At 40.2% G+C, this 12,570-nt stretch overlaps 1 protein-coding gene across 1 annotated transcript in view; it reads right to left on the reverse strand.

Moving 5' to 3' along the window:
* LOC138607036 (phosphatidylinositol 4,5-bisphosphate 3-kinase catalytic subunit alpha isoform-like) overlaps nucleotides 1–12,570 on the reverse strand; it is a 29,857-nt gene that overhangs the window by 5,716 nt on the left and 11,571 nt on the right. The window contains exons 11-24 of the mRNA XM_069679567.1: nucleotides 12,061–12,166; nucleotides 9,090–9,242; nucleotides 8,779–8,913; nucleotides 5,489–5,613; nucleotides 5,081–5,162; nucleotides 3,792–3,956; nucleotides 3,365–3,468; nucleotides 3,074–3,245; nucleotides 1,717–1,823; nucleotides 1,485–1,606; nucleotides 1,196–1,274; nucleotides 925–1,095; nucleotides 598–715; nucleotides 128–279 (exon numbers count right to left, since the gene is read on the reverse strand). Of these exons, the coding sequence (XP_069535668.1) occupies nucleotides 128–279; nucleotides 598–715; nucleotides 925–1,095; nucleotides 1,196–1,274; nucleotides 1,485–1,606; nucleotides 1,717–1,823; nucleotides 3,074–3,245; nucleotides 3,365–3,468; nucleotides 3,792–3,956; nucleotides 5,081–5,162; nucleotides 5,489–5,613; nucleotides 8,779–8,913; nucleotides 9,090–9,242; nucleotides 12,061–12,166 (1,791 nt within the window). The remainder of the gene's footprint in view (nucleotides 1–127; nucleotides 280–597; nucleotides 716–924; nucleotides 1,096–1,195; nucleotides 1,275–1,484; nucleotides 1,607–1,716; nucleotides 1,824–3,073; nucleotides 3,246–3,364; nucleotides 3,469–3,791; nucleotides 3,957–5,080; nucleotides 5,163–5,488; nucleotides 5,614–8,778; nucleotides 8,914–9,089; nucleotides 9,243–12,060; nucleotides 12,167–12,570) is intronic.

Consider the following 12,570-nt stretch of genomic DNA (forward strand, 5'->3'; position numbering starts at 1 on the left):
CAATTTCAATAAACCACTTTTCATGCTCTTCAGATTGACTATGTAAATACTTTAAAACCATTTGAAGAAAAACACATCTATAGCAAAGCTTTGTTGTGACAGGTGAAGAGGTTAAAAGTTGCAGCACCTCTCGAACTCTTTGGTCTTAGCACACTCCTGGGATCCCTTGCTGATGACGATGAGGAAGTCTTGTGTCAGTACAAAGGGAACTCGTTCTCTCTTGTAGCCAAATTTCTTCTTCTTGTGATCGAGGAAATGGCCAAAATCTATGTGAAACAGCTGAACAAGAGCCGAACAAAGAGGCAAGCAGGAAGTCAAAGTTGAGTAACTCTCTTTCAAAGGTAAACCTCTAAAGTCAGTACACCCAGAGGAAAACACAAGGTATCACCCCAGTCTGTTACACCAATATCAAGAAAAGCCATCAAGTTCTCTTAATATTGCTTACTGGTTTAATCAAATATGAACAGACTGTTAAAACTGGGGAAAGGACAATAGCCTAAAGTTAATGGGGACCATTTAATGGGAATAGGTGCATAGCTATTTGCACTATGAAAATTGACCATATTTGTGCTGCATCTGTGTGCATATACAACTTACCTGTCCATCATCTTTCACCATGATGTTGCTGTTGTGTCTGTCTCCTATCCCGAGGATAAATGTAGCTACACAGTAGCCAGCGCAGGACCTCGTAAACAGATCCACAGCCAAGTCATACCTGCACACGCACAAGCCCCAATAAGACACCTTTAATTTTGTATTTACAAAGAAATCAGAAATTGTCGAAAATCTAAATAGAGACGCTTGTAAATGACTTTAAAGGCAAGCAGAAGGAAATGGACTGTAACTCTAATCGACCCTGTAATCATATGGACTTTGTTCTTCGCTGTCTAATGATGCAAAAATGACAGAAAATGAATCACTCACATCTCGCCCTTGTTCTTGTCCTTGAGCCATTGATGCAGAGTGTTTGAGTTGAACTGCAGCGCTCCTTTCAAGCCTCCTTTGCACTGAATCTGCATGATGGTGTGGGAGCTGCGCACCACCTCAATGAGACCCACACAGTCTCCTAATGACAGACAGCCATAGGGGAGCATCCTGAGGACACACAAAACAGATGTTCTAAGCTTCCGTGCACTGAGGCAGGAAATAGTTAGAGTATAAAGAAACTGAAGCAAGCGAGGAGAGTGAGAACTACCGCAGGTCCAGTCCCTGATTTTGCCAAATATTCTCCATGATTTTGATAATCTGCAACGTCAGCATGTCCTGCCGCAAGTCTACAACACAAACACAATGGAGACAGTAACAGTTAATAACATCCTGGGATACAGACAGATTATACACAAACAATACAGAAAGGACAGAAAACCTTCAGAACAGCTCAGGGTAAGCTCAGGATCACACATAAGTTAAAAAGTGTTTGTGTGTGTGTGTGTGTGTGTGTGTGTGTGTGTGTGTGTGTGTGTGTGTGTGTGTGCGTGTGTTACCATCTCCATTTTTGAAGATTATCTCATTGTTCTGAAAGAGCAGCTCAGACATGATGTCAGGATTCTCCCAGTTCAGCCACAGCGGCCTCTTCGCTGACGACATGATCCTGCATTCATCTAACCTGTGCGCAAATTAACGAGACAAGGTCAAGATCGCATAACCACACTATTCCATATTCAAACCACCTCACACACACACAAACACACAAGTTTGTTTACTGTAGCTTCCAACCTCAGATTTCCAAGTTGATGCGCTGGGTTGAGAGGAGAGGTGAAGTTCTGCAGAGCATCCATGTAGTCTGGTCTCTTCATCTGGTCAACAAGAAACCGCATCTGTACCTACACAAGACACACACACACACAACCACATGAACACACACAAACGTGCATTTGCAAATGTATGTGCACAAAAGCACAAACACATGCATCCACAAAAAAATCTCAAATGTATATGTAAAATCTGGATTATAAGTCGCACCGTAATATAAGACACAGGTCTGTTTTTGGGGGTATCCCAGAAGGAAAAAAGTTTTCAATAGCTTTTTATTAATAAAAACATGTATACATGTTATTTCAACACTATTTCAATTTATATTCATTTGAAACACATTCAAAAAACAGCCTACCAACTATTTTCTATACGTCGAGTTTCTATTCCTGTTAGCTACCGGTGCTGTACTTGAGCTCAGCCTACGGTAACGTTGATTGTTGTGAGGATGGCGGCTGCACTGGTGATCATGACGACACTTTAGCTAGATTATAGCACCATCATCTGGGTAAAATACCGTAACCCAATAAAATACCTCTTTCTGCATTTTATACTGGTATATTGGTCGCACCAGTATATAGGTTGATTCCACTTTTTAGATGAAAAAATGTATTAAAAGTGCGTCTTATACACCAAATATTACAGTAGTTGTCTTTTATTTTTGTGTTATGCACAAAGTATCAACCCACATGTAAGCTGCAATGGTAAAACATTTCATCTCATGACAAAAGAAAAGATTATTTTTTACTGCTCAGTCTTATTATGCTTTCTCTCTCTATTATGCTGGTTTTGTTCCTGAAGCACATTTTAAGTTTTTCAGAGTCCTCCAGGCAAAAGAAATCAACATAAATGGAAATTATTTTGCTTAAAAGTACATCCCTGATGTCCTCTTAGACAGGGTAACAAAACAAATAACCTCATTCTCATTTTCACCTCTTATACAACAAAGTCTTTCTTTCTCTAGAGTGGCAATTAAACCACCTGCCATTTTCTGGGGGTAATGTAATGTTCCTCCTATGAACAGAGGGATCTTTATCTTTTGTTTTAATTATTATTTCTACACTGTAGCTGTTTGTTATGAGATAATACGTTCGGAATTTGTGTTTACACCATGTATCACCATTTTTATATACATATTAATAAATCTTGTTTTGGGGAATGCATTTTTTTTTGCTTCCTCATTGTTGCTTATTGTCCTTCAGAACTAGTTAATACTACAAGCGACAGTAACACAGCAAGGCAAGGCTCACACAACTATCAGTGATGTGTGCTTAGCGTTTATGTATGTGTGTGTGTGTTTGTGTGCTTTAGCCCTCCTTACCTTCTGTGTCTCATCCTTCTTCTCCTGTTTAAGGATGTCAGTGAGGTTAATTAGTTTCTCCATGGCCTCTACCTGTCTGCTCAGGTGTTTGAGGTACATGCCACAAGCCCTGCAGTAAGCCTCCAACAGCAGCCCAAACCTCTGGCTCACTGTTTTATTGTGCATTTCTGACCTGTGCAGAACAAAAAGGGGAGACGGGGAGAGAGAATAATGGTGGCGAGATGGGTTTTTAGCCTTTTAGACGGACAAAGAAAAAAGTGAGGTACATCTGCAATCTGTGTGGTGACTCACTTGAGATGCCAGAAGAAGAAATGACCTATCCGTTGATTGGTCAGAGCCTTTTTGAGGAGGAAACGGGCCAGGGGATTGTCGAGATACTGCTCATATTTTAACACCTAGTACAGCAGGAGAGAGAGGAAGGAGAGAACAGGAGGAAAATGCATGTACATGGTTCAGATTATTTATTTCAGACTCTATGATGTTTGCTGACTATGGAGTACACCAGGCTTCAAAGACAGCCTGAAGCATCACAGAGCTGAAACTCGTCAACACAAAAGAACATGTGAAACAAAAGCTGCTACAGCACAGATATAAGACTGTCAGTGACAAGAGAAAGCTACTCCACAGCATAGTTAATCATAGTGTTCTTGGTGCCTGAATGTCTTCCTTTTCAATCATTTTATTGAACTCAATAGCCTAAGCTCTCTTTAAGACCTACCTGTACAAGCTGAATGAGGTACTGTGACAGTTTGTCATCTGCCAGGTATTTGTCAAGGCAGCGGACAGCAAAGTGCCTGACCATGGGGTCTGGATAGTTACAGTCCAACAGCTCCATGGCCTGCTCAGGACGGATTGACGGCCATTCCTTTAACAGGCAGTACATCTGGGACACACAAAAACAAAGACATATTATGTCATACTCTTTATTCGTTCACATATAGATATAAATTAAAGAATTATGATAGAGTGGACCAGTTGATCAAAAATGAGGACTAGTTAAACAATCTAAATAAACAGTGTTCATTTCGTTGACGATGAAAAATGTTCATCAACAATCTTTTTTCCACGAAGACGAGACGTTGACGGGCTTAAAAAAGATTCTTGATAAAAAAAACAAACGACACGTGTGTTTTGTTTCCGTTAACGAGACGAGATGAACTAAAATGTTCGTGGTGGGCTGTCTGACATTTAAAATGCATATTTTCCCCCACTGTGCGTCTAATCTTTCTGTCAACATACAACCAATTCATTCCTGTAACTGGGTAACCCGGTTAGTGATAACGGGTATCATGAAGGTGGTTACGGTATGACCTTTTTCTGTTAACTGAGGCTTTCTGTTTCAGGCTCCGAGCCCGCTCAAAGAAAAAGGGTTGTTTTATGCAACATTTGATGTTTCTTCCCCACGAACAGGAGCGATCATCAGCTGTTGGCTTCAGTCGCACTGTTTGAATGAGAAGCGATGGTAGAAAGTAATCTTTACATGCTGTGTCCTCATCGTTGTTCTAATGTTTGGATGATCTGCTGAAATTTAAAGTGTTAATTCTACCTGAAGCAAACAAGAACTGACTAAAATGTGGGGACTTTTTATTGACTAAAAATGGACCAAAATGTTTTGAGTTTTCGTCGATTAAAACTAGACTAGATTAAAAATGACTAAAATTTGTCTAATACTAATCAGCATTTTTGTCTGAAGACTAAGACTAAATCAAAAATAGCTGCCAAAATTAGTAAAAGAAATGAAGTAAAAGTGTGCAGTCCTGTTGCAAGTATTGTTTTGTACTTTGAGAGCTGAAATTGAGATGGTAAAATAACTTCAAAACTCTCTTTATGGGCGTTAGGGTGAGTGTTTTCACTAAGATATTATTGAACTCAAGTTATTTCTATGTGGAAAAGCTCGGTTGCATAAATCTTTTCTGTCTTCATTTTTGTTTATCAGACACCGCTGTGAACAATGTTGTATGTAGGAGCGTTCATACAACAGGCAGATATAATACGGCAAAGCATCACCTGTGCTACTTCATCTCTGGAGTTCCATTTGACAGCGAGGAGGATCTTGGGAAGGATCTCGGGGATGTTCATGCAGTAATGTCTGGAAGAGAAAACAGAAGGGTGATAACTATTGTCCCAGTTTAGGCCTTAATAATTCTTTTTACTTAAGTACATCCTGCATACAAGGTTAAATAAAAGATTATTAAAATGTGTTAAAAAGATAACATTAATACATAAAAAAACATATATATACAGAAGATAAGAGTGTATTGGAACTGGTTGGAGGCTATGCAAATGACATACTGTAAATGTGCAAACAGCTACTGGACATGCAAGTCAGACCTCTGAAATATATTCAATTCTGCATCATTTATGGCTCTACATAAAGTAGCATTTTAGAGTTATATAATGTGATATTGAGGTTACCTGTGTCTCCAGAGAAAGTCTTTCTCCTGCTCTGTGATTTCTGAAAGAGGGTCCCTGTTACTCAGCTGTCTCAGCTGCTCAGTGTCGCTCTCTGTCAGGGCGTGATCTCTGGCCACACGGTTGCTCTGAAACACAACAGAATACTTCTTTACATTACTAACCATGTCATAATTTAGAGACACTGATCTTACTCCGCCTTGCGTTGTAATAAAACAAAAAAAAATCCAAGTGTTTTATTATCATAATCTTTTAGCCTCTCCTTGTAACTAAAAGAAATCCCAAGCAGCTTTCTCTTTATTTACCAAACTTCCATTTGCTTGATTTATTCTGGCAATAGAATTAAGAAGTATCTTTATACCTGCAATCTGGTCTGGACATTCATTCATGGAGTCATTTCATGCAACAATATGTCTTGGAGCCTTAACAATTGTAGTCCATTAAGACCCATTACTGATAGGGAAACGTCTGAGGCAACTCAAATTACAGACGAAGCATTACTTAATACACCACATTATTCTCATGAATAAACCAACACTGAATGGTGCAGTTCTCTGGCATCGCTCAGTATCTGATAGACCTGTGACAACATGCCACATTACACATATGCAGGTCTATCTGATCTGACGTGAATCCTGATACTTACAAGATTCCAACTCTTGTACTGCAACTTTATCTGTTTAATTTGGTCTATTATAGCTGAAGTGAAAGGGTTAACAATTGTAAATCACCTGGGAGTATGTAATCCAGTTTACAGTCACCAAAGTGAGAAGATGTGTTCAAACTTCTTCAAAACATATTTAAATCCTGATACATAATTATTTAATATGTTTCTGACTTTATCTTAAAAGATACACAGCAAAAAACTACATTTTCGTGTGTTTAGAGTTAGTTATAGGGACGGACATATCCTATTAAAACTTAATTCTGCCCCCTCCTGCGCTCTGTGATCTTACCGTGTTTGTGAGCAGCCAAATTCACAATATAGTTGTTCTTATTTATTTATCTATATTTCTGCGTCTGTCAACTAGACAAGTAAAAGAATTATCAATCAGAACACTGTCATAATAAAAGTGACTGAAAAATGAGTAATGCCAGGCAAGGTGCTGAAGGAACAAAACCTAGTCATTGTTAGTGTTTGTAAAACACGAAAAACGTCTGAAAAACAACCATTAACTATGTTACAAATGCGGCTACAGAATGTCAGACTTTGCACTTCTGAAACTTCTCCACTGAACATTAAAACTAGGACAGAGCGAGAGCACAGCTGGACTGCAATGCAACCAGATGTTGTGTGCATTCAGTGTATGGCTCAGGCTGTAAACAACCCTTGTCCTTAAATTGTGAATTTGTGACTCCAAGCCAAGAACACAAAATCTGTAGGGAAGTTTTTTTGTCCCTGACCCAATTATCCTGTTTAAAAAATGCATGAATACCATGTTCATTAAAATATTAATCGTACTCTAGACAAGATCGAACTATTTTATGGTCAGGATAAAGCCAGATGTTGTTTGATGTATTCCTATCGCACCTCGTATTTAGTTTGCCACTTGTCACATTCGACACACACATCATGAATAACTTAACGTGTCGTCTCACGCCGTTCACATCCTCTCACATCAGAAGTCATGGGGATGTGGTGACAAACATCATCAAAAAATCTGATAAGGCAGCATCAACACCATCATGAATAACTGAACACAACAGGTCACAGGGCACTACTGAGTCACATGACAAGGGCTGGGACCAACTCGGTTATCACGGTACACTGAAAGTGAAACATGAGGTTTGTAGTTGTTGGGCTAAAAAAAATGTACCACATTTATCTGATCACGTATTGGCCTAAATTTACTCATAAAAAACTTTCCATTAACTTAAAATAGAATTGAAACAAGCAGTAACATTCATTAACATCCAACCATACTTAAAGAAACTGATGGGCACGGCTGTGTTATAACTAATATATACACTTAAGGTGGAAAAACAGCAAACTATAATTACATCTAACACAACACACATCCTGTATCTGTTTAGTTTACCTACATGCTACTACCACAACTACTTTAGCACATAGTGTCCTTACATATGAAATCAATGTGAAATTATCTCACACAATCAAGGGATGTAACCTCACCTTCTCCCTTAAGTGATTCAGTACACACTACATACAGTATATATGTATATTTATCTGTACATAGTATACTATGTCATTTTAAAAGGTGCATATTTGTGTGTTTCTTTGTAAATCTGCCTTTTTATTGAAAATATTAAGGTAATCATTTATTGTTTTCAAAGCTGCCACTATGTCTTTATTGCATTGTGTCCCACTCACGTGTTTCATAAGACAAAAAAATACTGTTCAATTTGTTTCTCCAAAACTAAACACCCCTCCCACTCCGGTGTGCCAATCCTGGTCCTCTATAGGGCCTAAGCCTCTTATGCTCAAGCTACTTCACACCTGCAAGCTCCCTACTGCTCTTTGCAAAGTCACCTTCACTTTTATTTCTTGTCTTTGAGTTTCAAAACAAAGAACAATTTGCTTGGGAGAAAACACTGGATTCTGGGGCCCCTATAATGCAATGAATGTGTTCAATGTAGTTAGAGTAAATCTAAAGCCCTTTTTACACTGCGGTTCCGCCTCAGCGCCGTAACGAAGCTCCGCCACCATGCGGCCTTTGTCATTTTACATTGGACTGTTGGCGTGAAGCCGCCCCTGTGTGTGTTTTTTACGTAGCGTTTGGGCGTTGCGGAAGCAAGATTTGCAGAGAGGTGCTTCACCTACACACACATATGGTGCTGCCCCACCCTGCTGGCTCCGCTGTTTACAAAGACACCGTGTCACCTCTGTTACTACCTTGATGCCGGCTCAGAGGCGGAACAACTTCGCCCTACCATTCCGTCTCCATGCTTTTTAAATAGAAGACGAAATGTAACAGAGGAGTAATCATCTCGGCTTGAACTGGAAGTGTATAAGGAGCTTCAGTCAGTTCACCCCAGCCAAATTTGAAGAAATTCACTTGAGACTTGCCTGAGATATCAAATACAGAAGAATTTCTCACAGTGACCTTAAACTTTGACCTTTGACCATCAAAACCTAATCAGTACATCCTTGGGGCCATCTAGATATTTGTGCCAATTGAACATATTCCCTAAAAACATTCTTGAAACATATTGTTCACGAGAATAAGACGAACAAACATCCCCAAAACACAATGCCTCACTCCCTGATTGTCGGGGCAGAATTCATGAACATTTTCAGCCCACTGGTTAGTGGATGGTAAGCCGGTTATTACCTGTCCTGAGAGGTTGAAGTTAAAACCAAGTTCCCTCGAGATAGTCCAGTTTGCATGATCTTCTACTGCATTCATTTCTGGGTATTTGACTGGACTACTAAAGTGGTCAAACTCCAGCTCCAGACATGGGGTTTCCTGGACAAAAGAGATTAACAGAATATTATAACACTGACTGTAAATAAAACAGTCAAACTCGCCATGACATCAGAAAATCTGTTACTTTCTTAGGCTCTATTTTTTGCACAGTCCGCCTAAGAAAACACAGCATGTACAGTAAAAAAGAACACGTCAAAGCTGCTGAATTTAAATACCTTATTTGGGTTGGATCCAGTGACCCCTATGGGATTGAGGAGGTCTTCAAGGCCATGAGGGACGGGCCAGAGGTTCAGAGCCATCTTGTTGGCCACCAGAGTGTGTGTGTAGTCAAACAAGTTGATGTTACCCCAAGCTAGTGGGCAGTGCTCCTGTTGCAAGAGGGAAGCAGGAAAAGAGAGAGGATGTGAGAAGCTCATTGAAAAAACAGAATCAAACACAGATGGTGATTATTTTTTAATTCAAGAGGCTTTTAACACTAACATATTCTGAGACTTGCAGCGTAGGAGTTTGCAATCTCATTCAGGGCTAGCTCAGAAAACAGTCTGTACAACAAGAAAGATTCACATAAAAAGTCTTTGTTAGGCAACTGCTGGCACAACATCTAAAGTTTAAGGTCTTCTCAGTCAGCTCATGTCATTCCTTATTTTTAAACCTACTGAGATGCAACTTCCCCGATGGCTTACAGGACTTGTTAAAACCGACAATGCCCTGTTCATTCTGAAGAAACTCTCTATTGGTCATGGGTTGTTTCCCTTTTCCAAATGCGAAACTGTATTTTTGGTTTGGCAGATAGAGGAAATGCTCTTGGGTGGATGCTGTTTCCTTAAAGGGCCAGTTCACCGATTTTCAACCTCAGTCCTATCATGCTATTATGGAGAGCTGATGCCATTATGCAATTTGGCTCTGCGCCTTTGAAGGACGCTATCCTCTTCTCCAATGGGCCCTGGAAAACCTCCACCAGACTGCATGAAACAGTTCATCCGGTGTAGGCCAGGGAGCTCACTAAACTACACTTCCTCAATCGAGGACGTCCGCCTCTGATGTCATGTCTCGTTCAAAATTGTCAGGTTTGGAATGTAGACTGCAGACCTGAAGACTTTTTAGACGATCCACCGGTATATTCTCACCTTATTTCAGAATCTGTACCGCTCTGAGCCATTGCCTGCAGCAAAACAGAAGTATTTCACTCCTGCGTCTCTCGCTGGGCCGTTCCTTTCAGAGGGAGGGGCGCAATGCACGCTGGGTGTTGTAGGAATGTAGAATGGGCGAAACCACAAGCTGTTTTCTAAAACTTTCTCCACAGCTATGGCGCCAATTTCAAATATAATTGCTTCTATTGATTACAGAGAACACCAGCCTTGACTGACGGTAGCTTTTTCCAGGGGCGACTTGCTCCTTTAAATGTGTTTGCGGTTTGCTGAACAGAAATGAGTTTATCCGCGTTCAGTGAGTTTTTAAAAAAGGGGCTTTAGAGCTTTATGTGTCTGGCTTATACTAATGTTTATATATTTAACAACTTCTAGCTGTTTTTGAGTGATTTTAAAGACTCTTAAGACGTTTCAGGAAGAAGCCTAGTCACAGTAATAGCTAGAATACCATTCCTACAGTCATTCAAGGTTAAGTTGATAAGCTATGAGATGTGGCTGCCTGTCTTCTGGTGCTGTATTCAATTAAGCTCTAAACCTTTCCATGAGTGCTAGATTATGAGCGAGTTGATTAATGCACAAGCCAAGGACAGTCAAAGCATGTCTTTTCCTGAGATATAAACCTGATCAAATAATCTTTAAACTGCAGCACTCCTTCTACCAAAAGGTCCCTGTAAGCGTACACAAAGGCGAAGGAAATGTTTAAGATAACACCTTGCGCTACAAAGTCAGTTTTCACTAAGGGGCAGCAGTGGAACCAGGTGACAAAGGCCAGCACAGTGAGCAGACAGAATTACACGCAGACAGCTAGTCAAAACGCACCTATTTATAGTAAGTGCTGGAACAAAAGGCTGCTGTGGAGAAGTGTTTATCTTTAATTCAGGCGAGGCATGAAAGAACATCCGCTAACCTGACCCCGCCTAGCATGGCGCGTAATGGGACAGGGCTCACCCCCCCAGGTGTCTGTTACAATATCCATGTCTGGCACTCATTGATACACTCCACACTCACCTCTCTTCTCCAGCTTTTCCACCACAGAGAGAGATGGAAGAAAAATCAATGAGTGTGGGTGTTTGTTACAAGTATGAGGCCAAATGCTCGAAAACACTGACACATGGTTTCTAAACATAGAGTTAAACGGCCAACCAGTCATTATTTTTAGTATAAATCTGATGCAAGTATACAGAGTGTTAAAATGTCTCTTCATAAATGATATTTGGATATAAAGTTACGTATAAACAATAGAGTATTTTAAGTTTTTAATTTACTTTAAACTTCACAGCCCTATTTATTTTTTACTATTTGCTGTCTGAGTGTGATTTTCTGCTGTCTCAGTCTTCAGTACAAATACTTTTATAAGAGCTTTGGAGAGAACAATTCCCCCTTTGACAACATTCTACCAGTGTGGCTTTACACAAGCAAAACATTTTCTAACTCGAATGGAAAAGTCCCGTCTGCTGACTGTGTTTCTACTGATGTTTTCTGCCACCACAGTGCCCGTGGCTGATTAGTAATTAAACAGAGCCAAAGACGATACCACAGCTCTCATTCACCTAGTACACTTATACTTAGACAGAGTGACACATAGAGGAGAGTTGGTTCACACACAAAAGCTACCTATATCACAAACAGTAAGTCCCTCGAGGATGGTTTAGCATGCCGGTGTTAAAGGATCAAGACACATGAAGGTCATCTGCTCTCTGCTATCTTTAGACTGTGACAACTGTAGAACCCTCTGCCTATCTGTAATATAGCATATACCGCAATTGGTATTTGTAGGATCAGGTATCTGTTTGGGCTAATATTTAGTTATTTTTATTCACTATTCAGAAATATGCCATTTAATTATCTGACCTTTGCACTTACACTAAGTATAACATGAGGGCAAAGTATCTACTGTTCCATCATTATTCCTAACTGTTAAAATAAACATTAACAATGCTATCCAAATGGTCTGGAAAGACACTTCCTGTTTTTGCCCGTCCACTTCCCACTAGTTGCTACACTACGGAGTCATTTCCTTCCCAGCCCTCTAACATACCTCCTTGGCTCCCTTCCTGCCCTTGACAGAGCAGATGGAGAGGCAGAGTCTGGCAGCACGGGGTATGTCTGGGATGTACATATCATAGGTGAGCCACTCATTCCACCTATAGACAAAGAATGACAAAGATGCATAGGTAACTTCAGAGAAAGGGACCAACAAAAGGAACCTAATATAGGCTTACAGGGCAAGCTAAACCCTCCAAAAACAGGACCTAAAGGGAGCTGTGCTACTTAGACCTCTGAGGTACAAAGGGCTCCACATGACAGAAAGCTGAAAGCTTGGATATCTTATAATGCTATTTTACAGGGTTGAAATGAACCCATACTATTAAATCCCTTTCCCACCTAAATTTAGCGTGTTGACGCATTTTTTTCAGACCAGGGAAGAACCGCTTATAGGTGCCGATTGTCTCTTTTTCCATTGCCAGTGGAGTATCCTCCTTTCTGTCACTTTTCTGCTGCGTCACCGTCTGACGTCACAAACGCGCCCGAAACAGAGTTAGTAAAC

The sequence above is a fragment of the Semicossyphus pulcher genome, unplaced genomic scaffold, assembly GCF_022749685.1.
Source record: "Semicossyphus pulcher isolate SPU_LCO1_2020_fin unplaced genomic scaffold, fSemPul1.0.p SCAF_4, whole genome shotgun sequence".
Lineage (NCBI taxonomy): Eukaryota > Metazoa > Chordata > Actinopteri > Labriformes > Labridae > Semicossyphus > Semicossyphus pulcher.